This window comes from Acanthopagrus latus, chromosome 11 (assembly GCF_904848185.1).
Source record: "Acanthopagrus latus isolate v.2019 chromosome 11, fAcaLat1.1, whole genome shotgun sequence".
Taxonomy (NCBI): Eukaryota; Metazoa; Chordata; class Actinopteri; order Spariformes; family Sparidae; genus Acanthopagrus; species Acanthopagrus latus.
The window spans coordinates 15,815,410-15,843,338 of record NC_051049.1 but is presented as its reverse complement, the minus strand read 5'-3'; the positions used below and the strand labels follow the sequence as shown (position 1 = coordinate 15,843,338).

The 27,929-nt window shown below is 40.2% G+C and overlaps 2 protein-coding genes across 3 annotated transcripts; both read right to left on the bottom strand.

Moving 5' to 3' along the window:
- Positions 1–400: 400 nt before the first annotated feature.
- On the bottom strand, positions 401–11,213 carry lpar3 (lysophosphatidic acid receptor 3). The gene is made up of 3 exons (XM_037113791.1): positions 8,642–11,213; positions 6,011–6,765; positions 401–2,080 (listed from the first exon to the last, which is right to left on the bottom strand). The coding sequence occupies exons 2-3, from the start codon at positions 6,750–6,752 to the stop codon at positions 1,752–1,754; spliced, it is 1,071 nt and encodes a 356-aa protein (XP_036969686.1). The 5' UTR covers positions 6,753–6,765; positions 8,642–11,213; the 3' UTR covers positions 401–1,751.
- Positions 11,214–12,070: 857 nt separating this feature from the next.
- mcoln2 (mucolipin 2) lies at positions 12,071–27,691 on the bottom strand. 2 transcript variants are annotated; one of them, XM_037113788.1, is made up of 14 exons: positions 27,508–27,691; positions 26,732–26,885; positions 24,970–25,143; positions 24,335–24,491; positions 23,944–24,022; positions 23,740–23,836; positions 23,504–23,603; positions 22,848–22,960; positions 22,366–22,515; positions 21,076–21,177; positions 20,771–20,893; positions 17,300–17,506; positions 17,077–17,210; positions 12,071–12,744 (listed from the first exon to the last, which is right to left on the bottom strand). In XM_037113788.1, the coding sequence occupies exons 1-14, from the start codon at positions 27,549–27,551 to the stop codon at positions 12,708–12,710; spliced, it is 1,671 nt and encodes a 556-aa protein (XP_036969683.1). In that variant the 5' UTR covers positions 27,552–27,691; the 3' UTR covers positions 12,071–12,707. The 2 variants fall into 2 exon arrangements, with proteins under 2 accessions (XP_036969683.1, XP_036969684.1); XM_037113789.1 differs by lacking the exon at positions 27,508–27,691 and adding an exon at positions 27,273–27,456.
- Positions 27,692–27,929: the final 238 nt, after the last annotated feature.

The window sequence follows — 27,929 nt, the reverse complement described above, 5'->3', positions numbered from 1 at the left end:
TAAAAGGCTAACCAGGAAGCTAGCATCACCCTGGTTCCCTTGTCAAAAAGCTTTGGAACACTGCCGGAAATGCTCTCTGGCAAACACAAGTTCATGACACTTGCTTATTTTGTTCAGCAAGATAATCTAAAGCCAGTATTAAGCTCTAAACAGAGCACACTATAGTCGCATGACTTAAACGAGACTTTGAGGGATCTTATTCAAACTGATGTTCATTTCAGAGGTCCTAATAACTTTGTCATGAAAGTCATACTCGTTATTTACTGAAATTTAGTTGCAACCTCTTCAAATGAACCCCTGAGCTGCTTGCTGTTTCTGTATCATCTCATTTCATCTGGAACAATCCGCATATTGTACATAAATGAAGAAAAAAAGGGAAAAAATGAAACTTCACCATCCGTTAATTAAAAACAGTTCATTTTTATGATTTTTAAAGTCCAAAGGCATGCCACACATGAATGTCAATGAATAATCTCATTTTAATGAAAAAAACAACAACAATACACCACCACTCATATGTGGCATTCTGACACTCCCAAGATAAAAACAAAACAGCTTTGAAGACATAATGTACTTTACAGCAGGAGTAATATAAATACTGTACAGCAGTTTGAACCCTGTCAATGATTTAGCAATGAAGTTGTGTGTGTGTGTGTGTGTGTGTGTGTGTGTGTGTGTGTGTGTGTGTGTGTGTGTGTGTGTGTGTGTGTGTGTGTGTGTGTGTGTGTCTATTTGCCAGAGTTACAGTCTATTCAGTCATATCCTCTTCGGTTCCTGCAGGAATCCAGTGTGTCGCAATCAGTTTTTTAAAGCCCTGCACTGTCAGGTGAACAGCTGTTTCGTCACAGCGTCAGCAGCCATTTGATGAGTTGAAGCAGACGTGTTAAAAGGCTACAGGGAGAACGAGTTTGGTTGCAGACAAGAATGTATCAGTTTGTTTAGATGAACCGATAGCAGAAGGGACAAGAAAGGAGTGATCCTGCTATCTGTTCGCCCGGAGGCAAACCTGCCTTATAGGAGAGAACAGGGTGTGAACTAGGTTACAAATTACTTCACCTCTTCCTGAGAGCATCTTACAGGATGTACAAGTTGATGCATACATATAGTACAGCAGTTTACAGTATTCTTAGCTTAAAAACAGGAAATAATCTTTAAAACTGTGCCCTACCCAAACAAGTACAGTTTTACAGTACCTGACTCTTACATTTCTTGACTAAATCATGCATTACAGTGCTGCTTCCTCGAAAGCTACACATGACGTAAACTTACATGATCGTGCAGATGTAGACAACTTTATATTTGGGAGAAAGTATCAAAAGTATGCATTTTAACTGTTTTTACAGATGGAAGTAGAAATGTACCATAGTACATGTATGTTTTTCTTCATACTGGATTCGTCAGCCATTGGAGAGCAGTTCTATCCAAGTTTAAATAACCCACAGGAATGTGACGAGGAAGACCAAAAGAGCAACGGGGATTCCACTTTACACACGAATGGGAGTCCAGAAAACTGTGAAATCCTGAAAATCTTGCCTCCACTTGGGGAATTAGTAGTGCATGAAGGTCTCTTACTTCCAGCTCTCTAGTGAAGCGGCTGGCTTGTAGTGTCTCTTCAATAAAGCACTTTTAGTTTCACGACCCCCTGAAGCCAACTGGAGATGATGGTGTACCTTCTCTTTCGAGTCAACTCAAGTCTGTATTTTCATAAGGCACATCCAGTCAGAGCTGAACACAAGTGCTGTCAACAGGTTTCAGGTCTTGAGTATGGCCTGATCATCCTTTTTTGTCTCCTCTGATGGAAGCTGACTGTTGCCAGTGTCCTGACCAGAACTGAGTGGCCTGGCATTGGCCTTCGTCGAGCGCTGCCGCCGCGTGCCATTTCCGATGCAGCGCAGGAGGTTCTTGAAAGTTTGCCACATTTCCTCATCCTTGTAGGAGTAGATGCAGGGGTTCATGACGGAGTTGAGCACAGCCAGGAGCAGCAGCCAGCGTTTTAATTTCACGACATTGCAGCTCATGCAGTGGAGGCCGTCCAGCAGCAGAACCACCAGGCCGGGTGTCCAGCAGATCACAAAGGCCCCTTCAGGAGAAAAATCACACAGTTTGGTTGTTTAGACTCTTGTTTCTCACATGTACCTGCTTTGCTGCACGTTACACTTTGCACAGAGAGGTAGTTCTACAAGAGTGGTTCTTGCCTTTGTGGAGGAAAACGGTTAAATGTGGGTTCACCAAATGAAAAGACAATTTTGTGAACACATTATTGCAATAAATCATATTATTTCTGAAAAGCATTGCCATGGACCTGGAAAACTAAAACTTTTTTGCTTGATAGATTGTTGCTCAGTGCATGTCTACTGAATAACTTATCGGCTGCTTCAGTATTACTTAATCGCTTACTCAGCCCAGTCACTAAACGATGATTCCTGCAGGCTCCTGCGTGTTCAGATGTTTATCAACCCATTCTTGTACTATTGCATCAAGCAGGCACCAATTGAGATACAATGACATTACTGTGTTCATTTCTTAATGCTGTGTGTTTGGTAAATAAAATGGTAGTTCACAGGACTACGGAAGCATCTAATAAGGCATCAATTTCAAACATGTTTGGGCACAAGAACAGAGCTACTAAGAGACTTCTGGAACTGAAGGCGAGATACAAGCTGCAACTTGTCAACCAACAGCGCTGTTGACATTACCAGCATCTGTGCAGCTTCCGTACATCTGCAGAACAAAAACAAGTACTGTTCTATACAGCTCTCTCTCTCTCTTTGTCACAGCTACAGTAGATCTGGTCGACGCATTCATCTCTGTTTTCATGTTTTTCACTGCTTTAAGGCAAAAGGTTTGGCCACATTTTTACCGTGAATTCCTATTTTTATAACTTCCTCTTTCCTTTGTCTTTGATGGCCCACACGCTCAAAAAAAAAAAAAGCGAGCTGGATTTGAAATTGAGAGAGAAAGCCTATTAAATGTTTCTTCCACTGGCGCTTTTTCATGCATTGAAGTTTAAAAGTGGACTTTCTTCCCCTTAAATCTCTACAAAGAAGAGGAAAAAAAACAAACAGGGTTTTAGGGACGCACGTTTCAAGCACATGTTCCTGCTCTCAGTTGGTATTCGTTTGATGATGGTGGTTTCAGTGAAAGAATGAAAATAAATCTGAGTATGCGTAGCGTTGTTTCATAAATAGGGCAGGCATCCTACGGCTGTCAACTATTAAAACAGTTATATTTTACCAAACTAGTGCCATGAGGCATGAAGTACAAAGGAAGGGAGCCCAAAAGAAGTCATTCCTTATACATATTTGCCAGATATTAGAGTAACTGCAAAAACTTCACTGCCCACGCGTGAGTTTGTTCTTTATTTTGTTTATGGTTTTGAGAACCAACACAGGCAAACACCAGCGACAATGTCCAAATGTAAAGTTCGCATCCGACGCTCAACTCATTCATTTTACTCTAGTTCTAACAAAGGGTTTGTGGGTAAAGAGTCTCCAAACTGGTTTTCCCAGTTGAGATTTCTGCCTCAGCAAACTGCTTTTCACTTAGAACAAGAGTTAAACGTTTTTTTCTAGGGACAGTGCACCCCAGAATTTTAAACATACCTCCCCTTTTACCTAGGTGTGAGTTGGTGAGTTTGGAGATACTGGCCATGGAGATGTCTGTTTTTCTGTCGACATATGATATTACTAGACTGCTTGTCATACTCAAAACAATCAAACATAACCTATTTATAAAAAAATCAATAGCCAAGACCCTTTCCAGAAATCATAACCTGTTTACTCAAGATAGTCTTCAGAAACAAGTGATGGGGGTTGGCGACATGAAGCTGCTTACGACAAGATCTTTGGATTATCTCGAGTAACTGATTCATGATATCTGGTATCTCACACCAAAATGGATAAATGGATATAGATCACAACAGGAAAGAGGAAAATATGCATTTTTGATATCCTTTAAAGATTAAATTCCTGTTTCTCTCAGATGTTCTATTATTATTATTATAAGAGTGCATCAGGCACTTTTCTACAATCTTCACAGGGAATTTAAGAAAAGACACTTGCTAAAACTTCCACAAGCCTAAGGGAACTCTGCAAAGGATGTGAAAGCAATTGACCTCAAGTATAGCTTCTTCCTCCACTTCCTTTCTGCCTTTTTTTTTTTCTTTTTTGATGGGTGGGGAAGAGGGGACGTTCATTGAAGGCCAGTGTGGTGTGGTGTGGATGGTTCGCCACACAGGCTGAGCAGCAGTGTCCTTGCAGGGAGAGATAATTACACAGCAGTCTGAAATAAAGTGTGTACACAGGCAGACAGCTCCTACGCAACAAAGTGTATCAAACCATCTGGCCGGCACGCCAAGTTCCCAAAGGGACTAGGAACAATGACAAGCCTTTATCCTGCAGGGCGACAGCGCCAAAATCACTACAACTATCTCATGCGTGTTTTTATATGGATGAATGCATGAGCAGTGAATAAAAGAAGGAAACTGAGTGCATTCAACGCCGAGACGAACTCATCTGACTCACCAGAATTCCAGAGCCTAATGGAATTGCATTAACTGTATACAATGTGTGTTATGCTCACATGGGAATATACTATATTTGGCGCCCTGTTTTTTAGTGCTCCAGCTGAAAAAAACGGGTACAGTCCTATTGTTCAATTTTTAAAAGGAAGGCGCTGGGAGGGAAACTATTTGAGTTTTCGCCTCTATTGCAGAGTATCCTGTTGCAACACCTAAACAAAGAGAGCCAGACCAGGATATCTGAGAGCCTCACCTAGGATGAAAACGCACAAGAGGAGAAGGAAACTACGGAGACTTCAGAAAGAAAAAACTCTAGAGTTGTTGCAAAGGTGCACTTGGGTGGAGAAAAATCTAAAGCGCTCCTCTAGCAAAAAACTTAAAAGCCTTTATTGAGAAGCTATTTCATGATGAGATTCTTAAAACCATTCGCAATGCATGTTAAGATTTCAGGACAGTCTTCTTCAGGGTTGGTTGATATTCAGATCATTTTTCATCAGTGTTTTTTCAGTATGAAATAGCCATCTAGATAAGGGCTTTTTAACCTTTATGCCAGTAGAGCATGTTGAATATTTGTCTTTTATGAAACGGCAGACATTTTGAGTTTACACACTCTGGAAAATGAACAGAGAAGTGCTGCACAAATGTGTTGATTAATTGATGCAAATGAATTACAAGAACTCCATAATTCACCACCTTTTTAATCAATTTATAGCAGAAATGGCTTTTTCTTTTTCTTCCCAAATGACTGACAGGGCTCATAATATTGTGATCAAAGGGGGCAGGTTCAACTGATTTCTGCTGATGAGACAGCAATTATACAGATAGCAAGAGTGTTGATAACAAAAACAATAATCAGTCGTTAAATTAGTCTGTGAGGTGTGTTGTCTCGAGGTATTGCTTCATCAGCAGTCACACGGTTTGGGTCATCTCCCATAGACTTCAATGAAGCCGTCAACACAGTCTGGCATCAAATCAAGATTGAGAGATGTATTGACACTTCCCTTGTTTGACATCCTGTAAGCTGAATCTCTGTGGTTTTTAGACTGCTGGTTGGACAGGACAAGCTTTTTAAAAGAGGATGTCCCTCAGGGCAATGGATAATAAAATATTATGAGTGACTGATCTGATGAGCAAATAATTAGCTGAGATGAGCAAAGATGGGCGAGAGAGTGAGTGAATAATCGTACTGCTGAGACAAATAACACGAGCTGAGGTGAAAAAGGAGAAACCTTATGCTGACTCCTCTTTTGCTCTCGTTTACAACTCCCAACATTCCCAGACAATCTTAAGTGTTTGTTATAACGCTCAAGGCTCTCTTATCGGGAAAACACAGGTTACAATCCGGCCTGTTCAGCAGTGGTTTAGAGTCCTCCTAAACCCCAGACAAGCTGCACACATCCACTACTTATATCTGACTAATGCTGTGAATGCTCTGACTCACTGGTGTCGCATGAATCTTGAAGCACAGACACTTTTACGACCAGCACTTACCGAGCACGACCATGACTGTCTTGATGAGCTTGATGGGCGTCCTCTTGCGGTTGATAGAACCGCTGGTATGCGGCGTAAGAACGGCCGTCTTCTTCTTGACGTAGGTGTAGATCCTCATGTAGATAACCACCATCACCAGGAACACCACCAGGTTGGACGCGGACCAGAAGATCAGGTAGCTCCGGCTGAAGATGGGAGCCAGCTCTGAGCAGTCGCTCAGGTTGCAGATGCAGTTCCAGCCCAGACTCGGCACAGCCCCCATGAAGATGGAGATGGCCCACACCAGCACGATCAGCAGGGTCACCCTTCTCTTCGTCAGGTTGCTGTGGACTTTCCAGTTCATGACAGAGATGTAGCGCTCCAGAGCTATGACCAGCAGGTTGGCCAGCGAGGCCGAGAGACTGATGTCCAGAAGACCTTGACGGAAGAAGTATCCCTTCACTGTGAGTTTATGCGACACCTCACCCGTGTTGAACATGAGGTAAACATACGCGATGCCAGCCAGGAAGTCCGAGGCGGCGAGGTTGGAGAGAAGATAGTAGAAAGGGTAGTGAAACCTCTTGTTGGTGATGACAGCTGCTATGACCATGGCATTAGAGACGAGGATGAAACAGCAGAAGAGAGAGCCCACCACCTGCACCAGGATGAGCTGCGTTTTGTCCCATTTATCTTTAGCTCCGATGTTCTTGTAGAAGAAGGCCATGGACTCATTATAGTGGCAGCTGATGTTCGGCTGGTCCATTTTAAAGGTGATTCTGTCAAATGAATACAAGAAAATGTAAGAAGTCAAACAATTACAATTCATTTATCAGATAATAAATCATAATTTAATTGTCCTTTTTACTATTCATTCAGATAACCAACATAACGGCAAGGCTTTATGGTGTTCATGTAACTGACTGTTGATTTAATTTAAGAGATCTTTTGTCCAATTAATTATTTTTTTTTAATGGCTTTTGCCTTTTTTCCAGCCTGTTGTGGGCGTGCTTTTACTTTGGCAGTATTTCTCCTTGTTAGTGCTCTTCCTATTCTTTGTTTTCTTTTTACATTTATCAATGATTTCATCATTCATGGTTTTATCAATCATTTATCAGATCAAGAAGAGCTGAAATGATTAGGCGATTGATTGGTCAACAGGATATGTGCAATTTATCAAGCAAAATACCACTTTCCTGCCTGTCAATAAATGAGGATGTTCTGCTTTTCTTTGTCTTATGTGATAGTAAACTAAATATATTTGAGTTCGGGACTGATGTTTGGACATTACAAGACATGTAAAGACATCGACTTCGCTCACTGGATCCCGGACTGTTCCTGAAGTCAAGACAAAAAAATGGAGTGGAGCGTTGGCCGTGCTCAATTATGGCCCAAAACTCTGGAACAGGGACTCTAAACTGAAATCTTAAGACACATCTTTTGACTATTGCATTCTCCTGAACTGATGTAAGTGATGGTTGTTTTATCTTATCTTATCTCACTGTTTGAATACTATTGTTTCATTCTTTGGTATTGCTTCCTCTTAAAGCATTTCCCAGATGACTTGCCTTTTCCTGTTTTATCTTCTGCCCAATCCTGCTCTTTAAATTCAATTCTATTTTGTCATTATTATCTTATCATAACAGCTTTGATCATCTGCTTTTATGTTGAGCACTTTGAGTTGCATTTTTATGTATGAGTTTTGGTATATAAATAAATGTCATTATTATTAGTAGTAGTGATAGTATTAGTATTATTATAGGAAATGACATTTTAATTATCATTTTGTCCACCAAATTATTTATCTAATAATCAGTTAATGTAAATATTGGTTGGTTGTAGCCCTATATTGAAGAATAAACTATGCTATATACTGTAAGTACATATCATCATCACCCAGAGTGCAATTAACAAAAAGTTAACTTCAAAATATTTTTTTTGTCCAAAATCCAAAAAATATCAAAAAATAATAATTTAAAGAAAAAGCAGCAAATCCTCTGCTCCCAATTCATTTCCTGTCATTCAACAACAACAACAACAAAACATCCTCTTAATGAGCTCTTCCTGTTTTGTAAGTGCATATCTTAATTTGTAAAGTAAATTGTCACTAAATACTTCCCTCTGAAACTGAAAAGGGAAATACTGGAGTAAAATAAAAGTAAAAATAAAAGTACTTAAACTTTGTACTTCAGTACATTCCACTACTGGAGACTTGACTCTGGAGCCAAGTGCACATGCCAAAACCAAGTTACGAGAAGATACTATTACCACTACTTCTTCTCTGAATATAACTAAAACAGACAAACAAAATACACTCCGTTAAGACAGTAACATTAAAATGAGAGCCACTCAGTCGAGTAACGCAATAAAGTGCCCGTACAAACATTCCTGAGAGTAAACACTGCAGATATGCTGCGAAACAAGATTTTCAATGTAAGCCAGTCTAAAGTGCAGCTTATCTTCATTTATGATGCAATAAGTTTACAACACGACGTGGTTTCAGAGACAATGGGAAAGAGGACATTTCCCACTGAAAGAGAAATAAAATCCTTTGCAGAAAGCAAAAAAAAAAAAAAAAAAGACCAAACAGGTCACTATAAAGAGAGGCAAAACCCAGGAGGGCAGGAGAGAGAACAGCGAGCCAGGTGAGCTTACCTGTGGTGGAGGGCGTCAGTAGACTACAGGGTGAGAAGTACTCCGTATCGAGGTAATGAACATGCTTCCCCCTCCCCGAGCAGCGGCGGACGGACGGTCGGAAGCAGGGAGGTGACGGCAGACAGCGCTCACAGCACGGACTCAAGTCAGGAGGAGTGACTGACCGTCTTCAGGCGGAGGCTCCGACTCAGTGACGTAGAGGGCGTGTGCCACCCAGCGCTTGTACGTGAACTCCTCCTGCTCACCGCGCGAGACAAGAAAGGTGGAGACACTTGAAGACAATCCTACTGGATTTCGTGTCATTCACGACACTCCTGTTTATTTCACCTGAAAAAAGAAAAAAAAAAACAAAAAAACAAAACAAAACACGTGCTCGACCACTTTTCCCGAGGTGATGGAATGTAACTAAGTACATTTACTCCAGTACACTACTTAAGTGCAGTTTTCTGGTACTAATACTTAAAGGGTAACTTCACCAAATGAACATATTACACGCATATGCGAGAGAAGTAGTATAGAGGCTTTAATAGCTCCAGAGGGAGCTACATGCATTTTTAATTTATTGGTGATAAAGTTTACAAAAGAAAAGAGGAAAGACACAATATTTAACTGCAAGGAGGAAGATAAAATGGTCAGAGATGCTCAGGAAATACAGACAATAAACAATTAAACAAGGAGAGAATAGAGATTATAGGTAGTGCATGCGTGTGTGTGTGTGTGTGTGTGTGTGAGAGAGAGAGAGAGAGAGAGAGAGAGAGAGAGTGAATTGAATGTGTTTGGATATGTGTGTGAGAGGTAGTGAGTGTTTCAGTGTGGATTAGGGAGTATGGCTTCTGAGAAGTGGAGGAGAGAGAGGAGGAGAACAGAGGAAAGCAAAAAGCTGTGTGTGATTAAATAAATTCCCTCCAGTGATATCACTCAGTGGCCAAGTTGCATTGTGGGTGATACTGACGCCCATGTTTGGACATGGAAGAAGAATGTGCTTAATAAAGGAGGGGGTATCTGTGGCTCTGCTATATCAAGTTTGGTTATTTGTTTTTAAACTGTCCATAACGAGTAGTCGAACGGGATTAGAGGAGTGCAGAGTAGATCAGTGGACTCAGTGCCAACATTACCCACAATGCAACTTGGCCACTGAGTGACAGGGGGTGCTTTATCAGATCACATCAGCTTCAGTCTTAAGTCACACAAGGCTTTTTACTACTTTTTACACATACGAAGTAGAACTCCCCAAGGCATGTAAAATTACTTTAATGAGAAAAATTGGTGAAGTTACCTTTTAAGTATTTTCATTTTCTGTTGCTTTATACTTCTTCTCCACAACATTTCAGGGACAAATATTGTAATATTTACTCCACTAAATTTATTTGATAACATTGGTTACCAGTTACTTTGCAGAGTGCGTGCTGCATCAGAGGATTTTAAAGATCATTTGTATTTTTCCGTTAATCGTCCAGGCCAGTAAAAGGTCGACCCATAGTATACAGTAAACATGTAAATATATGTATTATTTACTTCTGTTTATAGCTAATTTGGATAGAAGTACATCAAATATTTCAGATTTTAAGACGTTTACTCAAGTAGTAGGGTGACTTTAACCTTTGCCAACGTAATACTTTGACATATCTGTACTTTTACTGAAATATATGACTTCTGGGTCCTTTTTGTAACACTGAGTGCTACATTGTATTTCTACTGCACTACAATTTAGAGGGAAATTGCTCTTTTTACTCTACTAAGCTACGTTTACATTTGTAGGCCTTGTTGCCCTTTTGACTAAGATTTGCATTAGAAAAAGTGTTCGGACCCCTTTATGACCCTTTTCATTAAGCAGTGTCCAGTTGGGGCTCCTCGTCACATTTCAGATCTCCGAGTCGCTCAGCTGCAAGAAAGACGCACATCCTCTCTAAACCTCTCATCTGGTTTCAGTTCACTAACTACTCAAGGCCACAAAACTGTCGGCTATATTAAAATAGTTAAAACTAGCTCCACACCGACCACTTACCACAGTAAAATCATACTTACTCCTACTTAGAATTGATAATTACGAAACAGTATAAAGTTAGCCACATTGGACATGTTATGCACGAGTACTTTTGAGATATTTTAAGTACATTTTGCTGAAAACATCTACTTTTACTCAATTTACTTCATCAGTTATAATGAAGTATTTTCATTTTGTTGTATTGGTACTTTACAAAAGTTAAAGCAAGAGAACTTCGGCCAACACTGAAAATAGTTGTTACTCCATTCCTCAATCTCAAAGCATGACCGGGTTTATGGATTATGGGGTCCTGCGAATTTGTCGTTTGACCCCGATACTGACTCCACACAATATGCTTTGTGTGTGGAGTCAGTAAAGGGTGTATGTGCCTCGGGTGTCTCCTCCAAGATCCGATTAAGCACAAGGCACACAGTAGACTGGCAGCCCAGAGACACTGGAACCCGACCAGTACTCTTGTTTTTCACTGTTAAATTAGTTTGAAGCAATTTGGGGCACCAGGAGGTCTGGTGCCTGCTTTGCTTATTTGGCAATCCATCCAGGTTACAGCTCACGTTTCCCTCAGATTTCTACTTTCCCCAAAAGTGCAGTCCGAATTCAGAAACACACCCTGAAGATCACATACAATACTTGAATTCTCCAAATATGTGACTCCCCTTTAAATGACGGGTCATATGTATGTAAACTACACAACTGTTCATATGAAGATCCCCGGTCATATTTATCTTTAATGCAGCGTTGACTCGTCTTTTGTTCAGTTTCAGATGATACACTTACATTACATGATATTATTAGATTAGACTGTGGTGAAAAGAGACAATGAGGTTTGTTGACCCAAACTAAAACACACAGATCTTTTAAAACAGAGATCCTTTAAGCACATACCCTGCTTGTTGTTTCTTTTTTTTTTTAAGGATTTGATTTGATTTGCCCTGCCCTGGTCTCAGTTTTGACTTGAACGTGCATCTCAGTTTGAAATCAGATATTACTCATATAAAGGCAATATTGCCACATAGGAAAAACACTCGAAAGGGTGGCACTCAATGACGTGTTGTCTCGTTAATAGGGCTCATAAAATCACCTCTGCCTCAGGCACTGTGTCACATACAAGCTGAACTCGGTCAAAAGATGTTTTGGATGACATTACAATGAAGTAGCACAGCTGGACGACGGAGGACCCACTATAAATCGTTTGAATTTGATCTAGCATATTGTTAGCGTTACAGCATCTTTTGATTTTATCAAAAGTAAGAACACTCCAAGTAAGAACTCATGCTCTGGCTTGTCTCAACATCAAAACCTTACTGTTGGATTGGGCGATAAAACTGACTCACACTGTAGTCCTGGTGTAGTCACACCAAATTCCCCGCTTACTCAATCTCAACCTGGCTCTGAATGTGTCATGCAATGAGAGGAACCCTCAGAAATGCAGAAATGCAGAAATGCATTGTGTGTTCGTATTCCATGTATCACTTTCCCTCTACAATTATAATGACAATGAACACATCAACAATCCAGTTAGTCTGCTGCTTCGCTGGCTTACTTTTGATTTGCTGTCTGACACAAATTTGAAAAGAAAAGCACACTTACAGCAAAGACAGGAAACATTACATACCATGAACAAATGAAAAAAAAAATAGATTTACTGCAATCTTTACAACACTTGACAAATAAATTACATCTTGCACAGCAGAATGCCGCACAGCAGCAGCATTTGCAGCAACAGTGAAATGTTGCTGCAAATGCAAATTGCAGACTGTCCAGTTCTTTTGCAATTTAATGCATGTGCAGACCTTAAAAAGGCCCTGTAAACTTTTCAACAGCATCCTGAACATCATAAGATACCGTTAGGAAATGTTTTTGTTTCCAGTTTCACTTTCATGTTGGAGGAGAAGTGCCTCATATTGCACCTCACAGAAAGAATCTCTCTTGTAACGGTGACACTATATTCGTCAGGATTTTGCTGTGTATTGTCTAATCTCCAAGTCCGAATCAGATGTGTGAAGTCTTGTTCCCAGCATCCTCCTCCTCCTCCTCCTCTTCCACGAACGAGGGAGACAGCGGTCAGCTGATCAGTATGACATCGTCATTCTCGGGAACCCTGCAACATCATGATTCAGAGAGAAGCATGAGACACCCAATGTCGCATCAGTGCCACCATATCAAGTTGAACTCACATGCCTTCTGCTATAGGTCATTAATAAAAAGGCAGTGCATCAGCAAATGTCTCCGCAATGTATCATAGTGTTCTTGTCAGAATTCTTGTCAGTTCTTGTCACACATACTGATTTTACACTAATAATCCAAAACTAGATTTACCATCTTGCAATTATAAGCATCCTTGCACCAATATTATGATGTCACAGCGACACTGACCTTTGAGAAACAGAATGTCATAACATCATAATTTTATTCTCTTGTGTCAATCTTTTGTCATGATTTTCATATAATTTGCTGAGTAAAAGGTCAAAAATGGTTTTAAGGCCAAATTTAAATTAACCTGTAACCAGCAAAATCTGACCAGTTCATCCTTGAGTCCAAGTGTACATTTGTGCCAAATTTGAAGAAATCTCCTTGAGGATGGACTCAAAATCTGAATAAAGGTGAAGTGTACCTTTAAAGTCTGATCAAAAGTAAAATAAATACAAGACCAGGCTCAGACCAGCGAAAATGCTTTGGGGCAAGTAAACGCTCATGTAAAATGAGTAATCTCATTTTATTTAGGGCCTTAACTCTTGACCAGATTTTTATTCCACTATTGCAAAATACTGAAATAAGTGTCATCAGTCTGCTTCAGAGTTAAACTACTGTCTCAGACCGTTTCCGAGTCATTTGTTTTGAGATGTTACATCCCACAGGTCACAAAGGTCACAGGAGTTTAAATTCAGCAGCTGGGGGAAGTTTCTCTAAACCCTTGCTACACTATGAACTGTTCCCTAACCCCCTACACAGTCTTCTTCCACTCATAGTTCATTTCCAACAATTCAAACGAGTACAAGCATGCCTCCTCATTCTGTGGGCTTCCACCTGCATGCAGGGTTTTGGCCCCAACACAAAGAGAGCTAACGAAAGGGATGCAGGAAGAGGTCTGGATTTCTGGTGACTGTGTGCACCCACTCTGTGCATAAATCCCCCAAACAAGCAGTTTGAAAATGATAGCCTCGTCTACGAGCGTCTAGAACACAGTTTTTGTGTTGGCCCTCATGAGAAAAACAGCCAATTATCTTCCCGTTAAATTCAATCTGTAAACAATCAGACATTTTCTCTTCATCTTTATGATGCACGCAATATTGTACGGCTGTTTGCGGAGAAAGCCTCAGACTCTCTGTTCCACAAACGGCTGCAGCTGTTTGAGGTTGAGAATGTATTTCACAGAAAGCAGGAAGCCCTGTCAAATCACTCTCTTGGAAAGCAAAACTTAAGGTTTCAGTGTACATTGCTTTAAAAAGATAGGGTCACCCCGAAAGTGAGATTCATTCATTATCTTCTCTTAATGCAAAGTGCATTTGTGCCATTGTGGGGATCTCAAACGCAATTTCAGTGACACAACCTTTTCAGCATTAAACTCACAAGAGTCTTAAGCCATAATACATCATTTAGGCTGACACACTCTTGCTACTAAACTTGCTTTCCAAACAAGAGTTACCGACTGCAGCAGCAGGAGATAGGAGCAGGAAGAGGCTAATTGTCAGCAGATGAAATTTCATCCAGTAAGACATTAATTAACGTGTTTGCTGAGAACGCTGATCTCATTTTTGTGAGCGCAGCGAGACAAAGATGCTAGTAGAAATGAAATTTGGTCAGGTCAGAGGCTACAAATGATCGCAATTACAGACCAAGAGTAACTTGACAAGAGTCCTCCTAATGACTAAATGTTTTTAAAAAGCCCCCCCCCCCAACCTCCAAACAGAGATGCAAATTCAATTGTCACTTTTGCATCACGTTGCACTATTATACATTACTACATAATGGCTCTGTAACTGAGACTTCATTTCCTTTAAACACTCAAGACATCCAGAGCGGGAAAAGTGAACTACACTGATAGAAAACGGCTGTGGAGCTCGCAGAAAAGACCACAGAGTCGAGGGTGTTAATGTCTGGTAAAGCAATAATGATGGAAGATCCCTGAAAAGAAAAACTGATACTTTAGAAAAAGCAAAGAAAACTTTTCCATCTTTAGCTATATTCAGTCCCCCCCCACCCCACTTGATTACATGACTCCGAATTATTTTTACAATGTGTACAAACATTCGAGGTTCGGGCTCGCAGAAAATAATAGTTCGATGGCAAATGATGACTAGAGTAGTTGGTTTTCTGGCATAAACAACATCTCTTCGCACTAAAATGGGCTTTTTATGTGGAGGGATGGTGATGGCTACAGAAACCAGGCCTGGTGTCGGTTTGCAGTAAAGTCTTTTCCTGAATATAAACTTTATTGGTGCAAATAGGGAGATTTAGTATTATTTTTTGACATTACATAACATTTTGGGGGATCTTACAGAATGCAGAACCAAGAGTAAAAGTAACACACCGCAGTCTGATTAAGTGCCGTGTTTGGTTGAGTTCTGTACCTTTTCCGTTTGGTAGAAACACATGGTTAAAGAGGAAGTAATGACTGAAAACACAAGAAATGCAACTAATTTCGGAGGTATTGTGTAGGATGTTACTGTCAGAAATGTCATCTGATGATCCGAGGGAGGGTGAAGGTGTGGGATGGATGTTTGACAAAGTTAATCCTGTATTGGTGTGTTTACCCTTGTTTTATACACTTTTTTGTTTTTGCTCCATTGATTTAAGCTAATGTTTTCCATTCCATTCTCTTCTTTTTTTTTTTAACCACATCACTCATCGATCCATATAAACATCAGCCAACAAAAATGATCCAACGTGGCCTGTGTCCAACAACAATCTCCATTAAAAGTACTCGTACAACAAAAATCAGTCATCTGATTACAAGAGGAAGATAAGAAAGTGATGAACACCGAGAAGAAGGAGAAAAACCACACACACCAGAGAGCCACTAAACTAAACTGTACACCACAATAAAAAGGCGACTGGAGTTAAACTTTCAACCATCACACTCAGATCAAATATCTTCCTAATTAACCACCAGGCTTTAACAGAACTTTTCCGGCCCAATCGGCTGAGTCTTAACTGAGTGTTGATCGAGGCCTGTTTATTTTGGAGGCAACGCAGCACAGAGGGAGCGATGGCTGAGGGGGGTGAAGAGGGGCGTGTGTGGGGGTTCTTCCCAGCGTACAGCCTCAGTTTCTCTGTAATCAGCCCATCACTGGGTGTGTCTGCATAGCTCCCACCACTAATTTCATTGCTCTCAGACCACGTATGCGAGAGCCAAACCACAGCGTGGAGGAAACTCCGCTCCAGCCTGCTGCATGCTGATGTTAGAGATTGGCTCATAGCGAAGGAATGAGCAACAAACAGGGACGTATGGAGAAACACAACGTCCTGCTGTAGCAACAAGGTGTAAGCAGACCGTATTGAGTTTGATTCTCAGGAATGTGTCCATATGTGTAGTGTTTCTTCTTTTGTTTTGAGTGATTTACTTCAATGGGTAATGACTGACAAGGGGACAAGTGAATGTACTATTTGATTTTTTTTTTGATAAAAAAAGATCAAACTAATACATCAAGGTCTTATTGCAAGTCTAAAATCAGTTTAGAATGACTTTAAGGATTTTATCTTTGGTTAGGATAGCCTAACCAATAAAGACATGTCCCAGCAATGATTTCCAATGTTAGGACTGTTTAGACCCTGTCTCAATACTGGCAGCACCACTATTGGTAGGTCTGTATGGCACTGACAATGAAGATGGGGAACAACATGAACACTGAAATATTTTGATTGAAAGGCTTCCTAAACCTTAATTATTAGAGAAGCTAACACCCAGGTTAGCCTGTCATAAAAGCTAACACTGAGGTTAGCCTATTGGAGAAGCCAAAACTTAAAGCCACTCACAATAGCCTGTTAGTCTGACAATTAATGCCTCTGGTTTGTTAAAGCTAAAATGTAATGGCCATCTCTTCTTGTCTATTACAACAAGCTAGCCTTTTACAAGGATTTCTTAAGACAGGATAGGACACAGCCATGAGTTGAGGACCTGCTTCTGAATCAAGAAGCAAGCTTTTTTCCTATCTTTGAAACTATTTTGAAATAGGACAGGAATGTTCATACATTTTTTCTGTAATGAGGCCCCTGGTGCTGCTTGGAAACACCCGCTGCATCTTTCTACAGCTGCAATGGTAAGTCGTTACTGAGCATGTCAAATCAATAATGAAAATACAAGCCGAGGAACGAGAAATGTGGAATTTTAAACCTTAAGTTTAAGTGATGCATCGTATTTGCACGGTGCAGCTTCCACGTGTAAATGTAGGTGCAATATCATTAAAAAGGAATCAAAATGTCACCATCTCACCGTTGGCAGCAGCAGAACATGGAGTATTTGACGTTGACGCCTGTCTGACTACTCTCCTCTGCAACACGGACATCTTTCTGCTCTCTCAGGAACTTGTGCAGGTCCGTCAAGGGGAATCCTTCCTTCTGGTAGTTCTGTTGGATAAATCCCAAATGATGGATGAATATAGACTTTTTTCCCCATTACTGAACTCCCTTTCTCTGCATAAGGAGATTTGAATTACCTTGATGGTCTCGTAGGCGTCGGTGATGAGGGCGATGAAGAGCGACAGCACCATGTAGATGAACAGGGAGATGAAGGAGTAGAGGTAAGCCCGGCTGAAGACCCACACCAAAGTGTTTTTGTCCTTAAGCTGGGCGAAGGTGGTGAACATGTCGTCGCCATTCAACAGGGAGAAAAGACACTCGGCAACACGGCTCAGGCCCTCGAACTGGAAGAGAAGACATCAGACAAACAGCTAACTTAAGGCTGGAACATAAAAAGAGTATTTCTGCGACATAAAACTATTTTATCTGATGTTTCTAATCTCATATTTTTGCTTGTGAATTACTGGACATGTTCTTTACTTCTTCACGCCCCCAGAACAGCTTACCGGTGACGCTTTTATTGTTATGTTAGTTTAATGTCTGCAACCGTAACTCTAGCGCTGATCCAACTGTGCGGCTGCCTATCTTGGCCAGGACCACCTTGAAAAAGAGATTGTATATCTCTGTGAGACTTCTTTCCTGTTCAAATAAAGGTTAAATAATCATTTTTGTAACCTTCTTTTTGCGAATATGATGTCAAAAGGGAACTTTTGCATATACTTATGATGTTATCACTTCATCGTATTTGACACTTGTGTGAGTTTCATCCTGATCATCACATTAATTGTTCTAATGGCAAAAAAAAAAAAAAAAAAAAACTTGAGAATGTCAGTCACAATTTTTTTCAAAAGTCCAAATAAATACAGTGCTCATTTTGTCCAATCAACAATCTAAATCAAACAAAAACTCTCTGGAACATGGAAATGTTTGTCATTTTTTGGTTTACAAATAAGAGATTAATTCTTGATTAAATGATGATGATAACTTCTGACACAGCACAAAGCCAGAAAGTTTTGGAACCACAAGACTAGCAATGGAGCCATAAACTAAAAACTGAGTCATTTCAGATTGCCAATTAGATTACAAATACCAATAAAGAACTTGCAAAAACTTAAGCAACACTTATAAATTGTATAGTTCCTGTATGTTTTACATTTTACAATCGGTCCTTTACAAGTAGATTTAACATCATTTCTGGATTTTACCAACACTTGACAAGTCAAAAATGTTTGTCCTTAACCCAGTATGGTTAAGAAGCGGAGCTGCAGAAGCCAGGCAGAAGCACAGCGGCCGACAGAGGTGGGCCGACAAAGACTGAAAGACATACAAAGTAACAGATGGCTGAAAAGGAGAGCCTGAGTGCCAGGCACAAACATTATGTGACAGAGTTTTTCCTAAATGTGATAGCATCTTAACACAACATCCCACTGCGACCGTATGGATCGAGGGCACAGCACTTGAAGACGTGTGTGATGGCAGGTCCTCGAACATCCTCTGTTTATTCCTTCAGTAAATACACAGAGGAGCCTGAAGGAGCTGACGGCACACTACAGGGGACTCCCCCGACCGCCGCAATGTAAATACCGTGACCAAGTATCAGTCAACCGCAGCGTCGGACACACAGAACTGAAACCTGTTGCACTTCCACTGCAGGTGACTCTCACTGCTGCTGAGGAAAGATGCAATTAATGTGATTCTGGTGTCACAATATCATTTGGTCTTTTGGTCTGAATATGAAATAATGAGTGCACTGATCAGCTAATTTATGATATTTACAAACGAAAGACACAGATGCGTTATTATTGAATGATTCCGCCCACAGGAGTCAGTCCAGCTGTAGACCATAAGTCGTCAGCATCCCCTGACAAGCGCACTATAAACTTATTTACAGCAGTAACTCCGCTTCAGTTGAAGATTATCAACAGACTTCCATTTGGTCAGCAAGACTCAGCCCATGTCACATCTCGTCCCTGCTACAGCAGGAGCGCTGCCTTGTTTAGATGCCCACTGCATGCTCGGACTTCCGTAAATAATTTATCTTAGCGGGCGAGGACAGCTAAACACACACATTTTTTCCTCTGATGGCACTACTTGTCCCAGGGTCTCCATCTGACTACAGTTTTAATCTCTGATGAGTCTCTGCTTTCAGAGCACGCAAGAAACCAGGACACTCTTGCTTAAAATCAAAATGAAAATGATTGTTTTGTTGTGTTTAAGTGTTTAAGGTGCTGATCATGGAATCATAACATCCCAATTTGGACAGTGACTTAATGTAACTGATTACATTTTGTAAAGTAAAAGTGTCCCAGAATTTTACTTTAATTTTAACTTGTGTTACGTTATACTTCCACTCTACCACATTCTGAAGGCATTTTTTACTTTTCACTCCACATTTATTTGGTGACTTTAGTCACTAGTTACTTGCAAGTAGCACATTTAGGTCTCTTTTATCAGCAATCACATCGTTAGAAAAATGCTTGGCTTATGATCAGCCAACGCACACGGTATATGCAGTAAATACTATGTTCTTTGGATACAGTACGGTAACAGGATCTTTACTTTTACTCAAGTATGATTTTGTTGTACTTCCTTACAAAAGTAAAGTACTATGTTGGCAGACTTGTCCTTTACATTACTTTTCCTGCTATATCATACTTCCACTGTAATTAATTTTGGAGGTAAATGTTGTATTTTTACTCCACTACACTTATTGATAACTTTAGTTACTAGTTACTGCTGCATCAGAGCCAAAGCAGTGCATTTTTTACCTTTATTTTATCAGCATTCGGATAAATACTGGTTCAGGTCATCAGAAAAACCCTAAATATCAGTATGGGTACTAAAGTAATACTTTACCTGATATCTTTAGTTTTGCTCTAGTATGGTTTAGATACTTCTTCCAGCACTGAATTTTGGTTCCTTCTGTTTCTCTTACGTTAATCTGTGCCCTCTCTAGACTCACTGTGATAAAAAGGGAAACAAATCCTCCTTGAAATACTTTAAAATGTGCTTGTATCAAGCAGATACAGGTTTGTGAATGCTTAGGTGTGTGTGTGCAGGAACAGATTGTGTCTTGATTTTTCACATTTTGGCTGTAATGACAGAAAGATGCTCTGGTTGAAGCTGTAGGTTCAATACATAGAACATATACTGACATCTAGTGGTCATTTATAATCACAACAAGAGTAAAAAAAAAACTCCAAGTTGCTCCTGGTGAAGAATCCAAAGGCCATTTTTGCAGTTTGCCAAATTAGCAGGACATAAATGTAGAGACAGTAATTCAAATGCTAAACAACTGGAGAGAGTCAAGATACATTGCAGTTTTCTCCTACTGGAAGTGAAACAACACTGATCTTTTTTTTTTTCCAATCACAGAATGATGTTTCAGCCCATTTAAAGATGTGCACACAAACATATTTGGGAGCTCCCTTATGAAATCTTATTTTTGAGGCCTCAGCAATTTTGCAGGAATAAATAGGAGCCCAAAAAAAAAAAGCCTTGGTAGTTCCTCCCATTTCCTCACACTCGTGACAATAACTGCCCATGCAGTGATTCACACCGGCACCCCACCAGGCCTCATCTGCTCGCCTCAAACCAGTGGTAGTTACCTTCTCGTGGTACGGTCCCAGTACGATCCACCCACAGAAGGTGTAGCCGAGGTAGATCATGCCGGCACAGCAGCAGAAACGCAGCACTTTGGGGAAGGCTGCTTTCATGGTTAAAATTAACACCTAGACACGTGGAAAGGTATGGAGACATGATGTTAAACAACAACTGACACACGAGAGAGAAAAAAAACGTCACATCTGTGTTTTGTTGTTGTTGTTGTATTTTTGTGCACTTTTTTGGCAAATGAGCTTCAGGGTCAATGGTGAGGTTGCTCACAACACGAGGAAAAAGCTCAGAGACTCACATTGTATTTCTGGAAGTATCCGAGGTACCTGATCACACCGACCCACACCATTAACGTAGACGTTCCCAGGAAGATACTGCACACATCATAACTCGTGAGACTCTACGGGAGAGAAGAAAAAAAGTCTGGGATAAGTAAATATTCAGTGTTGGTAAAAGGTGGCACACCAAAACCTCCATTGCACCAAGAAGCCTAATTACACATTCGCTTTAATCTCCATAGCTGGCGATAAACTGTGTCATGATCTGTGTGGATTATTAAAAGTAGGATGTGGGACTGCAACAGAGGAACATCTTGTCAAGAGTGAGACATTTAATTTTATCACATCTTAAGCACCTAATTGAGGACATCATGTTCCATACATTTAAATCTAAAAATGTATGTTATTATTGAGTGCACCAAAATGATGTGCTGGTGTTCCTAAATTAAAAAGTTAGGCACACCATTGCAACCTTTTCCTTAAAATGTAGTTTTGTGGAAGAAAGAAAGATTTTCCATTGGTTGATTTTTTTTTTGTAAGCCTTAACAAACCAAATGAATAAACTCTTCTCATTTATTTCTCTTTTCAACTCTTTGTTTATATGTGGTAGACCCTGCCACCTTTCTAGCTTCAAACAGTGTTCTGGGGACCTTACTGTCCTCTGAGAACAGCTTGTTTATAACATTTATAAGTTTGTTTTAGCACCTATTAATTAATTTCTTCTACAAAACTATATAGTGTAACATTATAGCCCAAAATAGTTTTGTAGTTTCAGTAAAAGAAAAATAAATCAATAAGTAAATTAACTACCAGCTGAACTACCAGCAAACAACTGCAAAATGAAGAACGACTTGTTTTATCTCATGCAGTTAACTAGTCACCAACACTGTGGCTGTGCTCCTTTCAAGTGAGCCAGTTTTACGACTCTGGTATTCTGCATGCTCACTGTTTACACCTCTGCTTTTCCTGCTATGACAAGTCAAAATGAAGAGTGTATTCGAGACACTGTCAGGAGTCTTTCACAACGCTCTTCACAACAGAAGACCAGCAGTGTCTTCCTCTAAAAACAGAAGCCTCATGGGGGAGGGTGTGTAAGGGGAAACGTTGGGGTAAACACCTAACATGGAGGCTGTATAAAAAAGGACAGAGAGTCGGGTTAAAATAAACAGATCTTTACAGTGTCGACGCTTAAGTCTCCACACTCCAAAGTCCACTGAGACACTCCCTGGTGTTAGGTTGTAAAATCCAAAATGGTTATCCACAGTCATTTCCTCTCTAAAAATAAAAAAGGAGTACCTGAGTCATTTTACCTTTGCTTGTATTTCCATCTTCAGTATAGATCCAATTATGGCCAACAGGTCGCTCACAATGACCAGCACGTACCAGCCGTTCAGGAACTCACCCTGGTCATCCTCACACACTTTACGGTTGTATTTCTCATGCAGGAATCTGGAGAATCTCTGAAAATACACACAACGAAAATTCAGTTTCTTACCAACACAGTATGACGTAATCACAAAATGGTATTTCTGAATAGAAAACATAAGAACAGCAACAAATCCTGCAGATTGATATGGGTGAGACTTTAAGAGAACGTCATAATGAATTCATCTGAATGCTTTGTGCTTATGGTGACATTTGCCTTGAGAACATATCTGTCTTCACCCCTCTCCTTTTCCTAACAACTGGAAACTAAATAAAGACAAACAGACGAGGAACACCAGGAAGAAAAAGAAAAAGAAACACTCCCTGTATGATATTATACAGTGCAAGCAGAGACTGAACAGCTGACCTGGAGCAGCCCGACAGCCAGCACGATGGAGCGGGTGCACAGCACAGCTGACGTGATGCAGACGAGGATGACGAAGCCGTCAAACACCAGCAGATAGTGCGTGTTCTTCTGAGCTGGAACAGATACAAGTGTGTTGAGTGTGAGGGTTTATCTCTCACATAACCTTGCTCACACTCATTACTGATAAGCTTACAGGAAAACGCCTCACTAACAGTCAACAATTAAAAATTGTACACTGGGTCCAAGTCTGTTCTTTCACTTAAGTATGTATTATGTATTCTGCTGAGTTACTTTTAAATAATAATTGAGCACCTAGTAGAATTTGAATTCATATCTAAACCTTTCATCTGCCTGTTTGTAGCCAAGACGGTTATCTGATCACATTATTTTAACTACAAAACTTTTAATGCAGTCTTGGTTTGGTTGTTTTTTCCAGTGCGCATCTATTTATTTCTATTTATAAAAACAGCCTACATTTGGTTTTGTGAAGCACTTTGAGCTGCATTTAATCCAGTTCATAATTTGTTTACTCATACCGTATAAATAAAAGATTTATTGATTGAAAATCATGTATAAATATTACAAATATGCTCTTGTGTGCCAACCTCTCTGCACAAAAATCTCTTCCTTTTTAGTTTAGAAAACTACACATTTACCCGTCCCAGATATCTTCCAGTCTCGACATGCAGAGCTCTCAGAATCGATGTCCAGGAATATTTTCACCTTTCCGCTGTGACACTGGTTGTCAAATGTTATCTAGAAGCAAGAAGAGCAAAAGGAAACTTAATTAAAAATGATGAGAATATGTGTTGTCTTATTATTACAGATTATGGATTTCACCTGCACAACTATGCTTAATTTCATGATGATAGAAAATATGGTTGAATCGTACCGTAACATAGAAAGAGTAGCAGTCCGGTAACTCCCGTGAACGAACTGTCTGTAGGTTGATTCCTTTCAGCTGGAAGGTTATTTTTATGTCAACTAGCCTGAGTGGGAAAATGAGGATTTTCCATACACATTAAAGAAAACAAAAAAAAGAAATATGAGTAAATGTTGTGTGTTAGCGTCAGCCGTATTGATGGTTGATGTTTACCTGTAAAAGTCCAGATCAAAAAAGGATGAATTCTGGGTTTTCCACAGGTCTGCAGTTGTTGGATCATGTGACATACACACTGAGAGAGGGGAGATGAACGGAGTAAACCTTTCCATATGTGATGTGTCATCAGAATAATAATCTGGACTTCTGCTTTACACTAGAATAGAGGCGCAAGCATTTCCATAGCCATGCATTGAGAAATAGAATGTTTGACATGCACATACACACACACACACACACACACACAGGCACAGACACACAAACACACACAGGAAGTAACAGAATCTACTGAAGTGTTGAAGTGCAGAGAGACAACAGTAAAGTGAGATTTAGATGCCGATGGCCTAAATAAGCAGCAAAAGAAAAGAATGTTATCGTTTCCTCTCACCTTCCTCCAGCTGAGCGTCTATGTCATAAGCCTCATCCGACGGCTCCACGCTGCCCCTCCTGTAGTACTCTTTACAGATGACGAGAGGCAGCAGCTGGCCGTCTTCACCCTCAGCGTAACTGATGGGACCGACAGAGAGCCGGCCCAACTGGCTGTACTGTAAACATCAGAGGCCTCCAGTAAAACACACTGACCCGGGGTGATTTACAGAACGTTGAAGAGAAGCTACGATTTCCGTATTACACCCACAAAGACAGTCACGCAAAATGGTAGAGTAACTGAAGGAAAGGTATCATGTTGTTCAACGTACATGAAGACTAGCATCCCAGCCAGGATAACAGTGTGCATGTAGAAGCACTCCATGAACTAAAAGTAAATAATAAATGTCAACTTGTCAACTAAAAACATCATCTAACACAGACTTGCACAATTCTAGTTGAAATCCAAATGATATTGTATAATGTCATATATTATGGATGGACAGTCTTCAACATTCACAGGTCGTCAAAATGCAAATACCTCCCATCATCGTAAACGCTACATCATTACCATCACTCTTCATTTTCTGGACAGTCTGGTTAAAAGCAGGAGTAAGTGGCAATCAGTGTGCATAAGATGAGGGGGTTTGAACTTGCCTGATCCATGACATAAAACAGACTCTCCTTGACGTCCTGCTGCGTGTAGACGGCAATACTGTAGTCGTCCTCGTCCACGCCACTGTAGTCCTTCAGGAAGAGGTTTTTTAGGGCCATTGTGTTTTCCTCCTTATAGGACACCACCAGCTGGTTGTTGAGGCCGAAGAGGATGAGCTAACAAATAGGAAACAAATAGGGAAAGTTGGAATTTATGTATATCAGCTCCTTGCGGTAATTTCTGTTCAGTATTCAAAACATTCCAAAAAAGTATAAAAGCTAAAAGCATCTTTTGGAATGTCATTTTGAAGCTTTTTAAAAAGTCATTTTTTAACCAGTGCAATTACTGATGTACTTGACTTCGGTACAAATTTCATTTTCCATTTTATACAACTTTCTACTTCTTCTGTTTACATTTGTTTTTAACATCTGTTCTGAGTGATCTAACAACACGTGGGCAGCTCAAGGTACAGGTGTGAACACAGGTGTGTAAAAGTGTCAGTTTGTCTGATTCTGTGTCTAAGTGCATCTTACCTGCCAACATTTAGCAGCTGGCTGAACTCACCATTTCAACAGATTCCATCATTTGCACAAAATTTGCAAAAGAAGACAACATTTCATTGATGGTAAACTGTCCAGCGTTACAAATACAGTGAACAGTAACCAATACAGGCAACTTCTTTGTCGCCCGAGGAGAAAGGCCCTAGAATCCCTTTAAAAAACGCTCAATTTTAAGTGTTGTTGCATTAGGAGAAACTTTGTAAAGTTTGTGATGAGCCATATACCAAACACTCAACTACTTTAGGCCTTCTTGTTAATTCGGCAAATATTATACATGAAGATATTTCTTTCTTTGTGTAAAAACATCCGTTTGTTCCAGCGGCGCGTGTGTTGATTTGAATATAGAGTGGGGAAGTGAAATCCAAAAAGTGGTCAGTCAAAACGCAAGTTAATGCCAGGTGTGAACTGACAGGCATGAAGCTGTCAGTGTACACAGTAACAAATCTGGGCAACTTCTTTGATGACTGTGAATAAAGTCCCCAGACTCCTTTAGAAAAACGCTAAATTTTGAGTTTTGTTGCGTTAGGAGAAACTTTATAAACTTTGTGAAAGGCTGTGTACAGCAAATATTTAACCACTTGTGCCTTCTTGTTAATTCAGCAAATGTTTTACATGAATATATTTATTTTATTTAAAAGATTTTCTGATCTAAACTGGAGGATCAAATGTTACATTTTACTGTACAATGACTACTTTCACTTGAGATACTTGAAGTACATTTTGTTTGCACTTTAAGCACACTTCTTTTATTGGTGGTGAGACATTTTCCCAGTGCTCATACTAAAGTAAAGGATCATAATACTTTGTACACCTCTGGTTTCAACTTATGTAATGTAGGCCACCAGAGCTGAAATCATAATGGACTGCATTATCTGTCATTTCGATTTACAACACTGATAGAAGCTCTGTGCTCTCAGCATTTTAAAAATCACATACGACGACGGACTTCATGTCCCAGGTGACTTTTATGTGTACTTATGATTTTTGCAACTACATACTTTGTTTTTCTTTTGAATTACAAGCAGCCAGAGGAGCAGTGTTCAGATACATGGGTGGAGCTCACCGATTTCATCATCTCCCATTTGACAAAAACAAACCATCTCAGACGTTATGTAGGACCCCTCCCCATGTGAAACTCCAAACAAAACAGCACCACCAACTCATTTCACTGATTCCTGGAAAACGTGTTGTCATGGGAACATACTTGTGTAGTGATCATGACGATTTTGAGAATCTGCACCCCGAGTTTCCAGGGAAGGTGTCGCCTGGCCCGGTACTTCTCACAAGGGCTCATGAAGTAAAACTTGAGGTCGTCTCTCAGGTTCTCCTCTTTGATAACATCTTGAGTTGTGACAGAGCTGAAACAACACAACACAGCAAAGTGGAAAAAAAGCTGTTCAGCTATCATTTTTGAGATGTATAAAGCCCTCAAAAACAGAAGTGAAAACAGTCATTCCATTCCATTTTTTCTTCTGCTTGAGCAATAGTTTAGTAGCAGTTTTTTTTTTTTTTTTTTACAGGAAGGACTCTATGTACCGAGTACACTGCCTGCATTCATGGTGCTACCTGGGTTCAAGTCCAAGGTTAGCTCAGTGAATGCACTTTCAATATTTTCCCAACAGCCTGCCCACAGCCTCTACTTTCCACATCTACCCCCAGCCCCCCTTTTTTAATGCTGGGACTTAATTTGTAGTTAAATGGCCCACTTCACAGTTACTTGCAGCTGTACATGTTGAGGTACATACCTGCCTGCTCCTGTCAGACGTGTTTGAGTGCTGGTGCTGATGTTTTAGTGCATGACAGCAACAGTCTAAGTCATGTGAATAAGCTGGCTTCACTTCAGCCCACACATTATATCCTATGTTCTTTGTAACTACTGAACACTTAAGCAAGTGCCAATACGTTTTTAAACTCCAGCCATTCAAAAAGAAAAAAAAAACGGGAAAAAAACGAAAAAAAAAACAAACAAAAAACGCTAACCTTATGGAGTTGCTTCGGTCCAGATATCGACCCAATAATTCCATGATTGACTGGCTGATTGAGCACGTGGACACGCCAGTTGATCGCGCGTGCGGGCTGTCAAGAGGCTGACAGACGGAAAGTTAGCAGCAGAGAGAAGTCCTTTCAGCTGGGCTCGTTTGTGACAGCACGCAGCTTCCCAGTCAGCCAATCAGGAAATGAGTATCAGGCGCGCAGAGGTTCCCAATCTACGGCTCGGGGGACACGCGGCGGACGCCACGAGGACAGAAATGGGTCCAAGGCATTAAAAAAAAAAAAAAAAAAGATAATTACGCCGCTTTATAGCTGCTGTACTGCTTATGGAGGGTTTTAGGCAGCCAAAGATACATATATAAACAAATATAACCATACTTACTTAGGTGTATAATTAAATGCCTAGATAA